Source organism: Chelonia mydas, chromosome 6 (assembly GCF_015237465.2).
Source record: "Chelonia mydas isolate rCheMyd1 chromosome 6, rCheMyd1.pri.v2, whole genome shotgun sequence".
Classification (NCBI taxonomy): domain Eukaryota; kingdom Metazoa; phylum Chordata; order Testudines; family Cheloniidae; genus Chelonia; species Chelonia mydas.
This window is the reverse complement of record NC_051246.2, coordinates 44,078,199-44,099,412: the sequence shown is the minus strand read 5'-3', so window position 1 is coordinate 44,099,412 and position 21,214 is coordinate 44,078,199. Positions and strand designations below refer to the sequence as shown.

At 38.5% G+C, this 21,214-nt stretch overlaps 1 protein-coding gene across 1 annotated transcript in view; it reads right to left on the bottom strand.

The window, feature by feature from the left end:
* Positions 1-21,214, bottom strand: part of DCDC1 (doublecortin domain containing 1) — a 369,285-nt gene that overhangs the window by 11,231 nt on the left and 336,840 nt on the right. Inside the window, exons 31-35 of the mRNA XM_043549349.1 lie at positions 11,194-11,346; positions 9,993-10,094; positions 8,305-8,441; positions 5,504-5,683; positions 2,832-2,982 (exon numbers count right to left, since the gene is read on the bottom strand). Of these exons, the coding sequence (XP_043405284.1) occupies positions 2,832-2,982; positions 5,504-5,683; positions 8,305-8,441; positions 9,993-10,094; positions 11,194-11,346 (723 nt within the window). The remainder of the gene's footprint in view (positions 1-2,831; positions 2,983-5,503; positions 5,684-8,304; positions 8,442-9,992; positions 10,095-11,193; positions 11,347-21,214) is intronic.

Here is a 21,214-nt window from a genome sequence, read left to right as displayed (position 1 = left end):
GAAGAGCTGGAAACTGCAGCAGCTTGAACTTGTGGAGTTTCTAAGGAGTCATCCATTCAAGCATGAGTGTGTTTGGGAGTCTAGAAGAGAAAAGGAAGTGTGGCATTCTAATCCCAGGGATACCCAAGATCTTTGAGGAAGAGAAGCCCTAGTTCCAGAGATGGAAACATCTTAATGCAGGCCTGACCCTCCCTGCAGCTCTGCTGGGCCTATTCCTTCCTATAAGAGCAATAGTGCTATTGGCCAAGTCTCATCACAGTTACAAAGTAACAGCCTAACATGGGACACTGAGGATGTTAATGTTGAAAATGACAAGAAATGCTGATCGAATATCCGAAACCTCAGCAGGGAATGAAATTTGGCTGGTCACCTGCTTTACTCCCATCATCCTTGTCTCCAAAATCTTGTGGAGTCCTGACCCCACAGAGCTTCCATAGAGTCTCAGAGAGCTCAGGACAATACTGTGTTTCCTTTCAACACCTACCAAGAGAAATCTGGTAGATCTTTGTTTCATCAGCTTGCAGAAATGGAGGGGCTAATCTAGTTTTTGGATTTCAAAAATTACTGGGATAGTAGTCAGATTTAGCTTGGTACAAGGGAGATTTAAATATTTCAAGACAGAAGTGGAAGAATCAGGGAATATGATGTACTGGAACTCACCTGAGTGATACACTATATACTGCAAAATGCAGTTCCCCTAGTCACGACAATAATGTACCAGGAACATACTACATTTCATTGAAACATCAGCAGCACAACAATGGCCACTGAGGATAAACATTGACAGAGTTAATTCACACTGGGAGAAGGTTCTGAAACTGAGTTAGAGCACATAATGGTCTACAATCTGGAAAAAAAATCCCCTCAGTGAACATAGGGATCATTGGAATAGCCAACATACCTTCTCAGATTTTGATTAGTGGTGCTGGATGTAGGTTTTCTTTGAAATTATTCTTTAGTTTCACATGTCAAGTAAGACTATGATCTTTTCTTATGGCTAAAATATTTTGAAATCAAATGTTATAATTTAAGGCACCAAATAAAAACTAGTTTTGAATCTATTCATGTGACTCTTGGTTATTAATACCATGTTCTAAATTATTCTGTACAAAGCAGATCAAGGGGATACCGAACCATCTATTACGGTGTATTATGTTTATAATCATCATGCTGCCTGCTTCCTTTCCCACCCGGTTCTAGCCAACATGTCACAATAGAGCAGTATGTGAAAAGACAATACATTCATGGCATTTAGAAGTGCTACTTCTCTCAATTATGAGAAATAGTAGTAAATAATTGTAACTGCACAACAGAAATACAGACTACATCTAGAATGTTTTGCTGCCAGTGCATGACCTCTTTTGGTCACCTTACTAAATCGAAATCATTTCGTAGTTTATGCCAAGAAGTGTGTGTGTGTGTATCTAATCTATCTATCCATCTAAAAGTAAAACCTTATGGTAGAACCTGGACTAAACATAGCTTAAAACAAGGGCTTAATTTAATTAGGTGAGGACACTTCTAGCCCACATCAACATGAAGCAACATACATGTCAGAATTTACTAGCTACATCAGCTTTCCCAGACTAATATGTTCAATAATGAACAAAAGAAGGAAAATACTGTTTGTATGTATTGTTATACAGCCATCTAATTCACTGTTTCTTTTTAAGCAATGCCAATACAGTGGTCCTTTGAAATGTGGCTTTCTGATAATGCAGAATATAAATATTGATCACCACTTTCATTTCAGCTAGACAGAACATACTTCAGTTTATATGAGGATAAGATACTCATGAAAGCTACTGTTAGTTATATAACTATTAAATCTCTCTGTTGTTTTTTCTCAATTTCAAAGGGCTAGATTGTGCACCTTTGAATGGGAACACCTACCCTGTAGCTCCCCCTTTTGGCCAAGTATGGGTTTACTGAGGCCTTCCTCACTTTCTCCTTAACTTAGGCACCCTTAAAAGAGTTCATACAGGCCAGATATTCAAACAGTCTCCTTTTGGGATCTCATTTATTATACCCAGCATGAAGTCTTTCAAAAGTAAACTCAAACCTTCAAAGTCTTCATCCCAGTTTCAGCTAGGACCAGCTCCTCCCTAAGGGTCTGTCCTCTCTAACAATTCATTTATTTTTCCCCAGTCCCAACCTAAGCACCAGCCTTCCTCCCTGAGGGCCTGTATTTCTACTCTCCCAGTACATATTGCCTGGAGCTTGACCTTCCCAGCTGATGTTCCCCCTTCCCTGCCCGCAATAGACTTCTTACTCCCTGCAGTGTCTGTAGTGCTGATGATAGCTGCAGATTGGGCACCTCCCAATCTGCAGCTATCATCCAGGTGAGGGTGATACAATACTTTGAATTATTGGAATTTAGAAACCTACTGCTGGATTGATAAAAAAGGTAACATGTAGATAGTTTGCAATTTGGGTATTTTATCACACCAGTAATACCAGGACCAAGCATGAAGGAAAAATAGGAAAATTACATAAAAGCTTGAAGAGCAGTTCAATGGCTAAAACAAAGTATTAATGTAAAAATAAGTCTGTTAAAAGAGAATCATTATAAAAAGACTTGGTTGGTTTTAATGTTATTTTAAATTACTATAGTTTGTAAAGTGTCAAATTAAAAACATTGGATAAAATCCTGGCCTCATTTATGTCAATGGGAATTTTGCCCTTGTCTTCAGTAGGGACAGGATCTCATCCATTATGTACAGTTAAGTTACAGTTCAATTTAATCTCTCTTTCTAATAACAAACAGTGGCACAGAGCAAGTTTTGGCATCTTCTTTGATGAAGGACAAATCTGCATCTGTGATTAATTACCTTTTCTGCTCAGAAAAGGATTTCCAGCAGAAACACACAGAAGCATGTCTCTCTCTATTTCATCCCATGACTGGAGTGGCTCACCATCCGGTGTATACAGAGCTTTGGCAGGCTGTTGCATATTTAGCTTGGTGGTGCAGTTATCCAGCAGCTGAAATGGAGAAAACGGTGTTGATATTGAGCACTGCATACAGATGCATAAACTTATGCTGTAAAATAAACACAGAAATACAGTTCACCAGACATGGTGGAAGAACACCAAACAGATGATGAAAGGGATGTTACAGCACCTCTTGCTGTAGAATCTTCTCTGGATCCCAAACCTGAAATCCTTATTCAGGCAAACGTTTCATTAATGTTAATGAGAATTTTGCCTGAGAAAGGGGGTCATGATTTGGTTCAAACAGAGAAAGGCAGCAGAGATAGAAATAACACTGTAAAGAGGATATGAACAGAAAGCAATAGGGACATTCTATTAGAACTATCACTTTATATTGTGACATTTTAAAAATAAGCACCAAAAAAATAAAGACCAAAATTAATGAACCTTCAAATTACATATATTTTTCTGCATGTGAATGTTTAATATAATTCTATTGGCTCTCCCTATTTAGCTCTTTCTGGATTTATGGAATGCTTTAGCTCAGTGTTTGAGCAATTTCAAGAATTTTATCTGTGGTTTGGTCTTAAGAGCAATGTATAGTTTCAGAATGAGACAAGGAAAAAGGCCTTAAAATGTGTGTGTGTGTCTCAATATACATACACACATTTAAATACATACACAAGTTTATATAATGACTATGTGTATACAAATGAATACTTGTTTTATTATATTATTTCTAACTCTTCTAGATAAGTATTACCCACTTCAACCTTTAAATAAATAAGTCAAGATAATAAACTGATTGTTCCAAACAAACAGAAGTTGAAAACATACAAAAATCTAATCATTTGTGGCTGCTCTGCTCTCAAATCTGAAAGAGAATTAACTGGAGCCTACTGCAAGAGCTGCTCTGGCTCCCAGAGACACTCCATGGGGGAAGAGGGTGAAAGTCACTGCAATACTGAGGGAGAAGCTATGAGAGCAGCCTTGGCATGGGAAGGAGATTGTCCCCCTGAGTCACTTTGATGCCAGAGCAGGAGGCAAAAACTACTTTAATGCCAGGCTTGGAGCTACTACTTTATGCAACAATACACAATGCGTGGATGGGAGCAGCTGTAATAATTCAAGGGACCAGGTGGCTGCAGTTGGAGGTCTTGGGGAGGACAGCAGTTATTGGAGAGGCGAAGGAAGCCGTAATAGAAGCTGGGAAATTGTGGGCAGGATAGGCATGCGTGATTTTGATAACCTGGGTCTCACATACATGTATTATATACAATACTAACTCAGCAAATATTGGAGGAGATACAATTTCATCTTGATGTTCTCATGACTACACAACCCACTTCATCTTTGCTCCTGTGCTTTTGTCATGTTTCTGAAGCCCTCATACTATAAAGAGAAAGGCTAGGAATCTCCTTTGAGGATCCTTGAAATAAGCAAATAAAACAGAGTGGGACAGATGGGGATGCAAAAACCAGTGGTTGTCAAAAAATGAAGAAAAAAAAAGGCTACTTTGTAAACAATTCACTTGATTTTCCCCCTCTGGTATACAGGGGTGGGGCCAAAAGGCATTCCATTGCACCACTTGACTTGATTACCCTATTGCAATCCCACGGAAGGTCTGCTGAGAGAGGGCAGCTTTATCTTACAGTTGGGGCTCCATGAGAGCTCTGCCAGCACTGGGTGCATGAGGTGATGCAAATAATCAGTGCATTCCCCAGCCAGCATGATCACATTTCCTTTGTGGCCTTTTGAGGGCTGTACTGGCTAGATATGACCTCTCAGGCAGAGTGAGAGTTGCAGATGCTTTGTGCTGGCATGCACTTTCCCCTTATCATGGCCCTGTCTTCTTGGATCACATGGCTGAATTTGGCTCATGATCTAAAATCATATAATCATTAAAATGTAGGATAATCCTATTCAAAGGTTTACTTTAACAAATGATATTTCCTACAATAATGAAAACGAATAGGAATACATTTGTATATTTGTTTACAAGAAAATACTCTGTATCTAAGAATCAGCATATACTCCCGAGTTTTAAAATTCTGCCATTGTAAGCATGAACAGAAAGCTGAGGACCTTTTACCCTGGTAATCTGATGATATACCATATAAATTGCTACTGCATTGGGTCACAGTATATCACACATTCTTTTGCCTGAATTGTTTCCATTATATTATTAAGGGTATCTGCAGAAATTCCGTTTAAGAGATTTTTTTGGTAGTTATATCATGTTGGTTTTGGTTTATTGAGGGGCATCACCTTACACACTGTAGAGAAGAATCAAATGAATCCAAGGAAAATCTGCCATAATGGGAAAAGTGTGTTTTCTCTTTTTTCTGCATTAAATATATATTAAACTTGCTAAATCATTATAAACTCTGACTCCTAAAGCCAGATTCTCTGCTGATGTAATTCCAACACATTATTCAACCCTAAAAGTCCATGTTTTTCTTAACAGGTTTTGAATCCTTCTTGAAGCCTAATGTCTTGAAGCCTTCTTGAAGCCTAATCCTAGCAATAGGCAGCACTTTTGAAAAAACTGATTCCTTCTATTGTACTTTACCTCTGAAATTGTTTTTCCCCAGGCATAAACTCCTTGCTCTGGTTTATAACCATTCCGGTAAGCCCACACTCTTTTTGCAGATGGTTGATCATACAGACATCTGTGTTTGGATGACAGCAGTTTAGATGAAAATGGAGAACTTCTTTTGAACTGTGATGCTTGAACCTCTGAGAAGTGCGTCTATAATGAAAAGATTTCAGAGAATGTGAAGTTAACATAGGTGCCCAATCCCTTTATGGTACTTTATGTATAGCAAAATAGAAAATGTAGGAGAAGAACAGAATAATCCATTTTTAAGTACAATAATATCGTAAATAGTGAGGGCTATATGAATATCTCAATCAATCCCACTGAATAATGATTGATACTTAACTCAGTGGAAATCTGTGAGCAGATTGTGACTAATATCTGACCCTAAAATTGCCTAACTGGAATTGAGATACTCTATGTTGTAGGATGTATATTTTATAATCAGGACTTCACATGACTGATATTGAGAGACAACAACTATTGGATTATATAGTATCCCTATACTCAGCCATAATGCTCAGTGATATAAACTTGAGCTTCTCTCTCGCTTAAATATACAAGACAGTGAATCTGTAATACATGGTGTAAATACTCATATTATGAATAATAATTTATCCAACCCGGTTTTGAAAAATGACTTGTTATGATGAACTGTGCTTTATCTCTTAATTACATCATAAACATGTCAACACGCTCTGATGCCATAGTATTGTTTCTTTTCACAAATTTGTACAAAGCTCATGAAAGCCCAAGACAGTTTTGATGAAAATATTTCCCAAAGAAAAAAGTGGAAGTTTTCCAAGTTCTTGCACATACATCCTATCTTAAATATTTTCCTCTGTTTTGGTATGTACTATAATATTGACTGATTAACCATATGGATGGAAAGTACTTTTTTGATTCTGGAGGTCTCTAATGAAATTAGTACTTAATTCTTTGCTCTTGTCACATATTGAGATATAGCCTTAGGAATTATTAGCATTGAAACTATCAAACCCATTTTACTATGCTGGATATAATTGCTCATGCACATATCAATAGGGCCTTTTTCATCTTCCTTATTAAGATAATTCTTGGGCTCCACTGAGTCTCATAGACACATAGACATTAGGCCAGAAGTGACCATTGTGATCATCTAGTTTGACCTCCTGCATAGAACCTTACTTGTCCCCTTCTGTAACAGACCCATAACTGCTAGGTGAGTTACTGAAGTCCTCAAGTTACAGAGAATCCACCATTTACTCTAGTTTAAACCAGCAAGTGATCAATGGCCCATGCTACAGAGAAAGGCAAAAACCCTCCAGGATCTGTGCCAATCTGACCTGGGAGAAAATTCCATCCCAACCCCAAATATGGCAGTAGGTTGAACCCTGAACATGTTGGAAAGACCCACCAGCCAGACACCTGGGAAAGAATTCTCTGTAGTAACTCATAGTCCTCCCCATCTAGTGCCCCGCCTTTGGCCACTGGGGATTTTTTGCTACTAGCAGTCACCGCTCCCCTTGGAAAGCTGTTCCAGAACATAACTCCTCTGATGATTACAAACCTTTGTCCGATTGCAAGCCTAAACTTGTTGATGGCCAATTTATATCCATTTGTTCTTGTGTCCACATTGGCACTTAATTTGAATAACTCCTCTCCATCCCTGGTATTTATCCCTCTGATGTATTTATAGAGAGCAATCATATCTCCCCTCAGCCCTCACTTGATTAGACTAAACAAGCCTAGCTCCTTGAGTCTCCTCTCACAAAGTAGGTTTTCCATTCCTCTGATCATCCTAGTACCTTTTTCTGCACCTGTTCCAGTTTGAATTTATCTTTCTTAAACATGGAACTGCACACAGTATTCCAGATGAGATATCACCACTGCCTTGTATCATGGCAATAACACATCCCTAACTCTACTGGAAATACCTTACCTGATGCATCCTAGGATTGCATTAGCCTTTTTCACGGCCACATCACATTGGTGGCTCATAGTCATCCTGTGATCAACCAATACACTCAGGACTTTCTCCTCTGCTGCTTCCAACTGATAGGTCCCCAGCTTATAGCAAAAATTCTTGTTGTTAGTCCCTAAGTGCATGATCTTGCACTATTAAATTTCATCCCATTTCTATTCCTCCAGTTTTGAAGGTACTCCAGATCCTCTGGTATGCTATTCTGGCCCTCCTTCATATTGCAATACCTTCCAACTTTGTGTCATCCACAAATTTTATAAGCAGATTCCCACTTTGTGTGCCAAGGTCATGAATGTTAAATAAGACTGCTCCCAAGACCGATCCCTCAGGAGCTCCACTAGTAACCTTCCTCCGCCTGAAAATTCACCTTTCAGTCTGACTCATTGTAGTCTCCCTTTTAACCAGTTCCTTATCCATCTTTCAAATTTCATATTAATCCCCATCTTCTCCAATTTATCTAATAATTTCCATGTGGAACTACATCAAACGTCTTGCTGAAATCCATGTAGATTAGATCTACTAAATCTAAAAAAATCAGTTATCTTCTCAAAGAAGGAGGCCAGGTTGGTCTGGTACAATCTATCTTTTCTATAACCATGTTGTATTTTATCCCAAATAATGTTTGAAAACCTTGTGTGTGTATTTGGCAGCCTGTGAATGCGTTTTCAGATAATGAAATATATAGGATGTACTGAGTCACATAATCAATGTATCATAGGACTAGTGTAAAATCTAACCTTTTGATAAAATTCCTCAACAACATGAATGTTGTTTTTAATTTTGAAATATTGATACAGATTGTATTTTATACCTCGGTATGTTGTATATTTTCCATGAGTTTCATCTCTTCTTGGGTTTCTTCAGTCCAGCCTCCTTCTACTACTATAGGCTGAACTGTGCTTTTTGTGGGCACGAAGGTGGATGGCTTAAAGGCTGTTATTCGTCGCCCTGAGACAGAGAAATTTCAAAATAACTCTTGTAAAAACATGTTTTCTTTCTTTGATGAGTTTATTTTATTTTTTTCTTACATCTGGTCACAGAATTTTTTAAGCTATTAATCCTAAAATACTAAGTATAATTTGTGAAAACAAACAGTACATATAGCAAGCAAGGCCAGGCAACGATCAATACAGACATATCTATGCAGACCAAGTAAAAGCCTAATGTGAACACCACAGTCCAGATAAATATTAGATAAAATTTATAACTCGGAGCATCAATTTCATTTTCTTTCAGTCTGTAACCTATGTTTTGTTCTCCCTCAATAAGAGATTATTAAGGGGGATATGATAGAGGTCTATAAAATTATGACTGGTGTAGAGAAAGTGAAGAAGGAAGTATTATTTAGCCCTTCACATAACACAAAAACCATGGATCACCCAAGGAAATTAACAGGCAGCAGGTTTAAAACAAACTCAAGGAAGTACTTCTTCAGCCAATGCACAGTCAACCTGTGGAACTTGTTGCCAGGGGATGCGAAGGCCAAAACATAACTGGATTCAAAAAAGAATTAAGTAAGTTCACAAGGATAGGTCCATCAATGGCTATTAGCCAAAATGGTCAGGGATGCAATTGCATGCTCTGGGCATCCCTAAACTTCTGACTGTCAAAAGCTGAGTCTGGACAATAGGGTGTGGGTCACTCAATAATTGCCCTGTTCTGTTCATTACCTCTGAAGCATCTGACACTGGCTTCTGCTGGAAAACAGGATACTGGGCTAGATGGACAATTGGTCTGACTCTATATAGTTATTCTTATGTTCTTATGACAACCATGGGCCTTTTTGGTTTCCTACAGGAAGCTGAAGTAAAGCACAGTAGCTTTTGACCTACATGGCCAAAGTCTTTGTTTGGCTCTAAAACCCTTCACACTGTTTTCCTGAGACGGGGTCCACACGAGGCATAGAACTGGTATATCCAGTTACTGCTATACCATCCTCCCTTCAGCCTTCACTGCAAAGGGTGCCTAGGGTTAACCACAATCAGCTAATGTGTTTTTAAACATTATTGTCCTTCTGCACACTGAGGGTATGTCTACACTAAACCTTTTAACCTTGAGTTAATTGATTGCCAGGTAACTCGAGGCAGTTGACACATTTATAAAGTTTACTGTGAACATTATCCAAATATCTATTTCCAGCACAAACCCTTAACCCTATCAGTTAAAACATGTTAGTGAATGCATTTTCTAACACAATGAATTTTATCAGCATAGAAAAGGCTTTCAACGTCCAAATACCCAATGAAGCTTCACATTTGCGATCAAATCTGAGTGGGTAAACCCAGCACCTGCATGGAGCCCCAATGAAATCAATGGGGCTTCATGTGGGCACAGGGGATGGATCCTATTGCAGGACCAGGGTCAGGGTATTGGGCGCCCAAAGGTTAGTCTGCACACACAAGTTTGGAAGTTGTATAGACAATTTAGTCAGTCACTTTGGAAACCAAAGTTATCATAAATATCTCAACAGTTCCAAATTACATGCATACTGATACCAACCTTGCAGCTGTCTCATTTTGTGTTTCATAGCATCTAGATCAGCCAAAATTTTGTCCTTCTCTAACCAGTTTTGTTTCTCTTGCCTTGCTGCCTTTTGCAAAGCTGTAATAAAAGAAATATGTATTATTTCTACTGGTTATTTTTCTTTATAGTGGTTTGCATTAATAGGTATTTTTGGCTGACTGATTAGTATAATTGGATCTCTTTTAGCAAATAGTTTTTAAAGAACTTGAGAGTATTAGTGAGTTAAACAGATCCAGTTACAGACAAGTAATTAAAATGTACGTGTCCTCAAAAAAACAAACACCTCTCTGAAAGTATATAAAGCTTAAGGAATGTTTCTGCAGAGCAAGACACAAAGACTTATATTGATTTAACATGTACAGTACTGTACTACATTTACTTTTCCAGTATTGCATGCTTAAGTGTAGCGGTAGAAGATTGGTTTAACATTTTTTAAACATGCTCCTGCTGATAGAAGAGCTTTATTCTTACAAATGACAATGTTCAGACAATTAGTCCTTGTTGTGAAACAAATACCTAGCACTACGCTTGAATCATTGCTCAACAGTCCATATACATCTTACTATCTACTTTGAATTTTATTGACATAGTGGGTATAATTTGGAGGTTGATTTTAAGCTTCTGGATAATACATGTAATATATACTAGCCATACCTTTCCCTTTAGGTGTCCAATTGCACAAAGACTTATGTATGTGATTAACTTTACTCAAGTGAGGAGTGCAAATGAAATATATAAGTGTGATGTAGTTATAGCAGCATAACTTTTTCCCAGATAAGATGTTTAATTTTTATTCCTCACTAAAATGAAGTGTCTTAGAATTTGCTCTAGATTTTCATTCTCTTTTGAAGGGCTTGCCCACATGGAGACTTAGTGCATGACAAACAAGGATGTAACTCTACAGCACCCTAGCTTGCCACACACTAACTAGCTCTGTGGACCGTGCTACTGCACTCTTAAAGTTCCATAGTGGGTTTGACCTACAGCTGTTGTTTGAAATAGCAATAGGTCAAAGCACATTATGGAACTTTTATAGTGCAGTTGTAGGGTCCGCAAGGTGACTTAGGGCACTGCAGGCTAGTGCACTGTAGATTTACATCCTGGCTTGCTGTGCACTAAGTCTCAGTGTGGGTAAGCCCTAAGTTAGAAGGGGGAAAGAAACGCAGCACACTCATACCATCCAAAGGTAGAAAAGGTTCTCCGCAGGAAACCCAGACCTCTATAGGATTTCTGAGGATGATGGTGAGCAAAGAATCATCTATCACGTTCAAACTGTCTGGAGTCATCAAGGATAATTCTGACTTTATCTTCACTTTCTCCATGTACTTATCTTTGTTTTTAGAAAGAAACAATAACAAAGTTTATCTTTATATCACTTTAGGGTAAAGAGTTTTTTCTCATCTTATCACAGTAGAACCTCATAGATATTAACACCAGAGTTACGAACTGACTGGTCAACCACATACCTCATTTTGAACTGTAAGCATGCAGTCAGGCAGTGGAGACAAAAAAAACGAACAAAAAAACAGACAAACAAACAAAACAAATATTGTACAGCACAGTATTGTATTAAATGTAAACTACTAAGAAAAAGGGAAAGTTTAAATAAAGATTTGAAAAGGTGAGGAAACTTTCTGTGCTTATTTTATTTAAATTAAGATGGTTAAATGAAGCATTTTTCTTCTCCATGGTAAATTTTCAAAGCTGTTTATGTCAAATATTCAGCTGTAAACTTCTGAAAGAACAACCATAACACTTGGTTCAGAGTTATGAACAATCTCCATTTCCAAGGTGTTTGTAACTCTGAGGTTCTACTGTAGTTTAATTTAGTCTGTACCACACATTTATTTTATCCTTATGTTCACATACTGGATATGAAGAATATTAAGATAAACATATTAAGATAAACTGTTCATTACTTATAACAACTAATGAAAGCTTAAATAGATAACATTTGCAGCACACAGGAATGTGTCACAGTGGTAATATAGCAGTGTGACACATAATAGAAAGAACAGCAGGATGGGGGAAAGTGGTGATTATAAAGGGCATTATATATATACGAAAGGAGCAAAAGTGATCTGAAAATCTGAAGCACTGCTATTTGAGGACAAAGCAAGCGTGCAAGTGAAGGTCTCACAAGGATAGGTTAAGTACAAGCAGATAAGGACCTTTGGGATTTCTCCCATTGCTTTAGAAAACTCTTAGGAATTGTTCACCACTAGTTTAAATATACTCTACTTGAATATTATGGCAGACCCATTGTGATGTTGTAATTAAGGTTGTGTTCTGTTTTGCACTTGCAGTGGGAGTTCAGCCTGTTCGTTTGATATGAAAAACATAGTATCTTTGCTCCAAGTTTCAGCATATAATCTGAGAAAAGATAGAATTTTTTGGAGAAGTTTCCAGAAAATTAGTTACTAGTTTCAAAGTTCAAATCAATTGAAAATTGGCCCCCAAAGGTTCACATGCTCAGTCTCATGATTAAGTGGGCCCCTTTATCTTAAAATCTACAAACTACACAAAAGGCCAAACTGCGTATACAGTGCAGTGAGAGTCTCGTGGGCCCTCTGGAGTTATGTAATTATTTAATTCATTATCTATTTATTATTTGTATTACCACAGCACCTAGGAGTCCTAATCATGGACCAGCATGCCTTTGTGCTAGCACTGTACAAACACAAGACAAAAAAAGATGCTCCCTGCCCCAAAGAGCTTACAAATATATGTATTAGACGAGAGACAGCAGATGGATTAAAAACAATTGTTTGCGGTGTTGTCATTGTGTTGATCCCAGTATATGAGTGAGACAAGGTGGGTGAGGTAATAACTTTTATTGGACCAACTTCTGTTGGTGAAAGAGACAAGCTTTTCAGCTCAACAGAGCATGTCTCTTTCCCCAACAAAAGCTGGTCCAATAAAAGTTATTACCTTATTGGCCTTCAAAGAAACATAGCATTCTTTGTCAAAACTGATTCTTTCTGTGCTATGATTGCCATATAGAGGAAAATGTTCTGTCAGTGACTCTCATTCTCTGATGTGGTATATGGAAAGACAACTTTCTGAACAGATTACAAGAGGGACACAAACTGCCTTTTGATATATGCCCTCACCAATGTTTCCTGCTTATAAAACTGGTGGCATCAGGAATGGATTTTGCTAGACCATGGGCTTAGTGCTGCATCAGAGAAAAGATCTTTGACAAAGTAGTACTTAGTTTACCAAAGACCAGGAAATCCATGAAATTGTTCAGATGGAGTTAAGGAACAAAGCTATACAGTTTCATGACAGTGAGGATCTTTGACAAAGTAGCTGCTGGTTTTTCAAAGACCAACATCTCTATAAAACTGTTCAGCTAGTTCAGGAATAGAGCTCAGGAGCAGAGCTTCTAAACTAGCTCAACCATGTTCTTTGACATAGCAGCAGCCCAACTCATTGAACATCTTATCTAAAAAAACCTGGAAATTTAATACACAAAAAAGCAGACACACAATGCAATGTTAAGGTTCTTCTATACATAACATATCTATCACAAAACTTAAAAACAAGGAAAATAAAAGTTAAGATTACCCGTAGTACATGCCCTATTTTCTCGCACCTCACTAGTAATACAACCATTACACACATCAGATAATGTAACACAACCTTAACTCTGCCCCAGTACTGATGCCAGCATTCCAACACACCTTCCCCAAACCCAAGTGAAATTCTACAGAACTGTGCAAAAATAATGGTGTAATTGGGGTATGCATGGAGAAGTTCAGTCTGTTTATAGTGGAGGTGACAGGGTGCAATTTGGGGAAGGTGGTGCTGGATGGCTGACATCCCTACTGGGGCACAGTTACGGTTGTGGTATATTTTCTGTGGTGTATGAAAATTGTGCCACTGTTGAGGTATCAGAGGAACAGCCATGTTAGTCTGTATTCGCAAAAAGAAAAGGAGTACTTGTGGCACCTTAGAGACTAACCAATTTATTTGAGCATAAGCTTTCGTGAGCTACAGCTCACTTCATCGGATGAGGTATGTACGTCTTGGTTTGGGAGTATAGCAAGTATACTACTGGTAGCCTTAACTTTTCATTTAGTTGCTTTTTAGGTTCTGTGTTAGGTATATTGGGCAAAATCTTGGCCCCAATGACTTCAGTGAACAACAATTTCACCCATAATGTATAGACCAACCTTAACTGACATACAACACTGAGATTTTGTGTAATAACAGCAAGCTAGAAACAACCCATTTTTATGCTTAGACTGATACCTTTTTGGTCTTTTGAATTCACAGGAGAATAAAATTGCACATTAATCTCTTAATTACATTTTTGCTTTTCATAATGTGATATTTTTGTAATGTTAGGTATACATGGTTTTAAAAATCTCCTTTTTTAACAGCAAGGAAGTTAAAAACATGGATTTATTTTTTGACGACCTTCCTGTGATAGCAGTGGTTATTTATAGTATGAAATGACAGCTTTTAAATGTTCAAATGGCACTTTGGTGCCATAACTCAGGGTATGGCGTAGCTAATTACCGTATATACTCTATCATAAGATGGTTCGTTTATAAGCCGACCCCCCCAAGATGGATAAGTAAAAATGGAAAATTTTTATGATCCATTCATAAGCTGACCGTATAATTCAGGGGTCGGCAAACTTTGGCTCCTGGACCATCAGGATAAGCCGCTGGCCCGCGGGGTGAGGTAGTTAGTTTACCTCAAGCAGGCATGGAGGCAGGCTCGGAGGTAAACCTAAGTAAACAAAGTGTCCCGGCATGCCAGCTGCTTACCCTGATGGGCTGGGACAGCAACTGGTGGGGAAATTTGGGGAGGGAAGAAGCTGGGGGTCAGGGGATTAACCCTTGTGACCACCACCCACATGAACCCACCCCTAGCCTGGGACCCCCCACACTTTCCCCATCCCATCCCTTCCCACCTTATCTGGGGAGGGCCAGGGGAGGATGTCTCTGGCCTGGCTGGAGCTACTCCAGAAGGCTGGGCAGCGCGGCCACAGCCTGCTCTGGCGGGCCAGACCGGGTGGTGTTGCTGCAGCATGTTCCAGCGGGCTGGGCCAGGCGGCCTGGCTGCAGCGTGCTCTGCTGGGCCGGGTGCTGGGGCCACTAGCCTGCTCTGGTGGGCGGGGCCGAGTGGCACGGCTGCAGCCTGCCAGCCCTGGAGCTGCAGCTGCTTTGGAGGCTGGGTGGGGGGAGAGCAGCGGAGAGGCTGGGTGGGGGGAGAGCAGGGGCCAGAAGCAGAGAGACTCTAACCCCGCCTCTTCCCTTCTGGCTCTGCTGGGTGTGCTGCCTCTCCTTGCTCCCTCTGTTGGGGGGAGGAGTTGTGTCCCACCTCCCCCTCTCTATACCTGTTCATAAGCTGACCCCCTTCTCTGATGCTTCCCTTTTTTACTAAAAAAATTAGGCTTACGAATGAGTATATATTGTAAGTTAAAATGTGAAAGCATCTGAATGTACAATACTGTCATGGTATTTCATAATCCCACTGCCCTATGTTAATTAAAAAAGGTAAGAATTTGACTTTAATCCCACAAAAGCTGACAAAAATGATTCTTCTAAAAACCTTTTGATACTAGGTTCTGCAACATAATGTTTTTTATTTTAGACATGTAGTTAGAGCTTATTGCCCTGTCAAGTGTAGTAGGTGCAAAAAATGAAGAAAAAAAATGAAAAGATTTAAAACTACATACATTTCAAAATATCAGCAAATGATGGTGCTAATTAAACTGGAGAAATGCAGGCTGGGCAGAACTACCATTAAATGGATACATAATTGGTTAAATAACTGCAAACAAGGAGTAACTATTAATGGAATGATGTCAGATTGGAAGGAGTATTCAAGTGGGGTTCCACAGGGATCTCTCTTTGGTCCATTGTTATTTAACAACTTTATTAATAACCTGGATGTAGGAATAAAGAGCATACTGATCAGATGTGCAGATGACACAAAACTAAAGGGGGTTGCAAACACTTTTGGGGATAGAGCTAAAATTCAGAGAGATCTTGATAAATTGGAGAATTGGGCTATAGATAACAAAATGAAGTTCAGCAAAGACAAATGTAAGGTGATACACTTGGGGGAAAAAACAAATGCACAAATACACAATGGGGGAATAACTGGCTTGGCAGCAGCACTGCTGAGAAGGATCTGGGAGTTGTGGTGGATCATAACCTCAACATGAGTCAACGATGTGATGCTGTTGCCAAAATAGCAAATGTAATTTTAGGTTGCATTAACAGAGGCATAACGTGCAAGTCATGGGAGGTGATAGTACCATGCTGCTCAGCCCTGGTTAGGCCTCAACTGGAGTACTGTGTCCAGTTTTGGTCACCGGTGTATGGAAAGGATGTAGCAAAACTGAAAAGGATCCAGAGGTGAGTAACAAAGATGATCAGAAGGATGGAATGCAAGCGATATGAGCAAAGGCTGAAGGAACTAGGTATGTTTAGTTTGGAAAAGAGGAGATTAAGCGGGGGACATGACAGCGGTCTTCAAATACTTGTAAGGCTGCCATTAAAAGATGGAGGAAAGTTGTTCTCCCTTGCCACAAATGGCAGGACAAAAGGCAATGGGTTCAAACTACAACATAGCAGGTTTAGATTAAATCTCAGGAAAAACTTCCTAACTATAAGAACTGTAGACAATGGAACAGATGGCTTAGGGAGGTAATGGAAGCTCTTTCACTGGAGATTTTCGAAAGGAAGCTGGATAGCTATGTGTCTTGGATGGTTTAGACACAACAAATCCTGCATCTTAGCAGGGAGTTAGACTAGATGACCTTGACAGTCCTGTCTAACCCTATGGTTCTGATTCTAAGACTACTGCTTCTGTGACTTCCCTGTGGCAGAGACCAAGTGCTAAATATACAATGATCCAAATTAATGGCTCAACACAATTAAACAAACTAAAATAATGCTCAAAGGCAAGGCAAAAAAACAAAAAACAAAAAACAAAAAAGAAATGTATGATGAAGCCTGAAGCTCAAACTCCAGGTGTGGTGGACTACTGTGGAGAATGAATCTCCAAAACTCATCAGAAAAAGCTCTGCTAGCAGCTATGGAGTGAGAATCCTAGGAAATGAGAGCATGAGCTTATCTTTTTGCTGCTGCAACAATGCACAGGTGGCAGAGTGTCTCTCACGACCAGGTCCCATACCATTAAGGCCAACACAAGCAATTGCATCTGGAAGCCTACAGGACACCACAATATACTCTTATTGTATGATATAACAAAAGCCCCTTTATGTATTTACAGCCTTGTTATTCACAGGTAGTGGTAGTTTTCCAACACCAATAAAAAGAATGAATATGTTGTGAAAATACAATACTGCTTGTTTATCCTACAGGAAGAACATAACTTCTTAACATAAATATTTTTGAAAATTGTACCCACAGTCACTTTTGTTTAGTGCAGCACTGAACTGTTTTAACTCATTTTTATATTTATTTTCAACAGCAGATCACTGTAACTAGAAGTATTTTTGATTACTGTATAATTTAAAAACAAGAGTAGACATTGTCCTATTTTTAAAATCTTTTTTCATGTTTTCTATGTAGTGATTTGCATTTGGTGTTGCTTTCCCTTGTCTAGTTTTCCCTCTTTTATGTATTTATTTTTGGTGTATGATTTCCTATTCTAACACAGTATCTTTGTGAATGTGGCTCATCCTATTTCTTTCCCATCTATTAATTCTGCAAACAGCATGCTAGCATAGATGAGGCCTCTCATTAAAAGCAGCTGACTTCGTATTGGGCATGCTGCCATTTATCAAGTTTCTAAATTCCATCAGTTCAGTTTTACTAACAAGGAAAAAAAAATGGCAGCTCAAAGGAATGCCTAGTAAAGAATGGCTGATGGTCCACCAGCCCCTTTTCCCATTACTCACACATAATGCCAGCTAAGTGATATCATATAATCAACTCTTTACTATCGGCTTTCATTGAACTTTATCTTTTTTTAAGAGAGAAGGGAGGGTGGTATTGATTGTCTGAGGGAAGAGTATGAAGGTGGAAGTTATAGTCACAACATCTGGGCAAGGTGAGGGCTTGCATGGGGATGGAGACGGTAAGGAAGATTATTGGTCAAGAATGCAAAATTAGGAAAGGATAAAAGCAGTAAAGTAGGCCTGGAACTACATAAGTATAATGCAGAAGTTACATACAGAGCTAAATAATTAACTTGTAGGGGGAGATTTTCAAAGGTACAAAGGGATGTTAGGTGCTCAACTTTCATGGAACTTCAATAGGAGTTGGGTGTCTACCTCCCTTTTGTGCCGTTGAAAAATCTCCTCCTTAAATCTCAAGTTGTTGTCCTCTCCCTCACCTCTTTCTGTTTGTACCTTGATTATTTAGGCCCATGTAGAGCTCATTGCAGACTCAGCGCCAGTTCTTTGGAGCAGGGATCTACCGTTTTATGTAACTGTGAAGGGCCTACTAAGCTTTTTGGGGTGGAATTTTCAGAAGTGCTTGAACTTACGAGCACAACTCTTATAGGATTCATGATTCTTAGACATTTAGGCCCTTTTGAAATTCCTACCCTTGGAATAATATACACCTTATAATAAATAGTAATGGTAATTAGGGCCATCAATTAACTGCAGTTAACTCAAGCAAAACAAATTAACTAGATTAAAACAATTAGTCACAATTAATCGCAGTTTTAATTGCACTGTTAAACAATTGTATAATACCATTATATTAGAATATAGAATATTATAAATATTTTTGGATTTTTTTCTACATTTTCAAATATTTTTATTTCAATTACAACACAGTATACAAAGTGTACAGTGCTCACTTTATTTTTGATTACAAATATTTGCACTGTAAAAAGATAAAAAGAAACAGTATTTTTCAATTCATCTCATACAAGTACTGTAATGAAATCTCTACATCGTGAAAGTGCAATATCATGAAAGTGCAACTTACAAATGTAGAATTTTTTTTACATAACTGCACTCAGAAACAAAAAGTAAAACTTTAGAGCCTACAAGTCCACTCAGTCCTACTTCTTGTTCAACCAGTCACTAAGACAAACAAGCTTGTTTACATTTACAGAAGATAATGCTGCCCAATTCTTATATACAATGTCACCTGAAAGCGAGAACAGGCTTTCACATTGCACTGTTGTAGCTGGCGTTGCATGGTATTTATGTGCCAGATATGCTAAACATTCATATGTCCCTTCATGTTTCAACAGTCATTCCAGAAGACGTGCTTCCATGCAGATGATGCTTGTTAAAAAATAATCTGTTATTTAAATTTGTGACTGAACTCCTTGGAGAGAATTGTATGTCTCCTACTCCATGGTTTTACCTGCATTCTGCCATACATTTTGTGTTATGGCAGTCTTGGATGACGACCCAGCATATGTTGTTCGATTTAAAACACTTTCACTGCAGTTTTGACAAAATGCAAAGAATGTATCACTGTGAGATTTCTAAAGATAGCTATAGCACTTGACCCAAGATTTAAGAATTTAAAGTGCCCTCCAAAATCTGAGAGGGATAAGGTGTGGAACATGCTGTCAGAAGTCTTAAAAGAGCAAAAAGAAAAAGGAGTACTTGTGGCACCTTAGAGACTAACAAATTTATTTGAGCATAAGCTTTCGTGAACTACAGCTCACTTCATCGGATGCATTCAGTGCAACACTCCAATGCAGAAACGACAGAACCCAAACTAGCAAAAAAGAAAAAAATCGACGCTGTTGATGGCATCTGGCTCAGATGATGAAAATGAATGTGCATCAGTCCGCACTGCTTTGGATTGTTATCAAACAGAACCCATCATCAGCATGTTAAATGTCTACACAATTGACCAATCAGAATTCCTTGACATCTGAAGATTTATTCATGCCGATGATCTTTGCATCACCACCCAAGTGGAAAGATTTGATGACATTCAGCACACTCTAACTGGGTCTCTGAGTATGCCTGGAGAATACTATTGCACATGGTTTCTGAATGCCAACTCTAGCAAGACACAAGTGCACAACTTCCACCTGGCCAAGCACCTGGCCAACCACCATCAGGCTAAGCAAAAACTCCAGGAGATGGTACTATTCTTGAATATTTTGAACATCTGGTGTACCTTGGGGTCACATTAGACTGAACACTAACATTCAAAGAGCACATCGAGGAACTGAAAAAAAAGTGAATTCCAGGAACTGTGTATCCCAGAAACTGGCCAATACAAAATGGGGAGCTGACTCAAAGACACTCTGTTACTCAGTTGTGGAGTACTGTGCTCCATTATGGTCATCCAAACTATGCACACAAAATAGATACTGAACTTAATCAATCCTGTAGGATCATTACAGGGACTTTGAAACCAATTCCCACTGTATCACTATACTGCCTCATGACAAAATGTTGGGAAATGCTGATGTTCCTGAAGAACCTGATTCCTTCAGAACAACACCCAGAGGCGCTGACCTCGAATGAAAATACTTCTGTATTCCAAATTGAGAGAGAGTTGGGGTGGCAAAAACTGGTGACAATATGGCCAAGTGAAAACTGGAAAAATGAACCCAAATGTGAAACACTAGACAAACACTTGAATACTGGCTAATGCAGTACACCATGTCAACATCCTGTACCCCTCATGAACTTTTGAGATAAGTGACAACACCAGGTCTTGGCTGAAGTTTGGGAGTGACAAGCTATGACAGTGGACACAAAATTAATGCAATTCAAAAATAGAACCACTGTCTAACAAACTGCAAATTCACTTATTGTTAAAAAAGCAGTTTAACTTTTTTGATGAATCTGTTCAAAAATCTTTACTAACTCACTTGATAAAATAAATTAAAAATGCATCCATAATCTCAATTCTCATTTAATTTTTATAACACTAAAGAAATCAATCTTTACACATTTACATAACAGCAAACCCAAAGATAAAATGTGATTGCCAGTTAACATCAGTTTATATAAAATAGCTCAAAACCTGGTATGAAATATATATCACCCTGCATACAAACAGTAGTCAGTAACTGATCTTGCAATAATCTGGCATTTATTTAATGTAAGATTAACACAATAAATCTGATTTTCAAATCAGGGTCACATGGAATAACAGCCTGCACAATTACTTCAGTTGTGTACATACTTGTGAAAATTTTCACTAGTAAGTGGCAAGTTAGGCAGCAGCTAGTATGATTTGTACATACAGTCAAAGTAATTAGACTCAGAA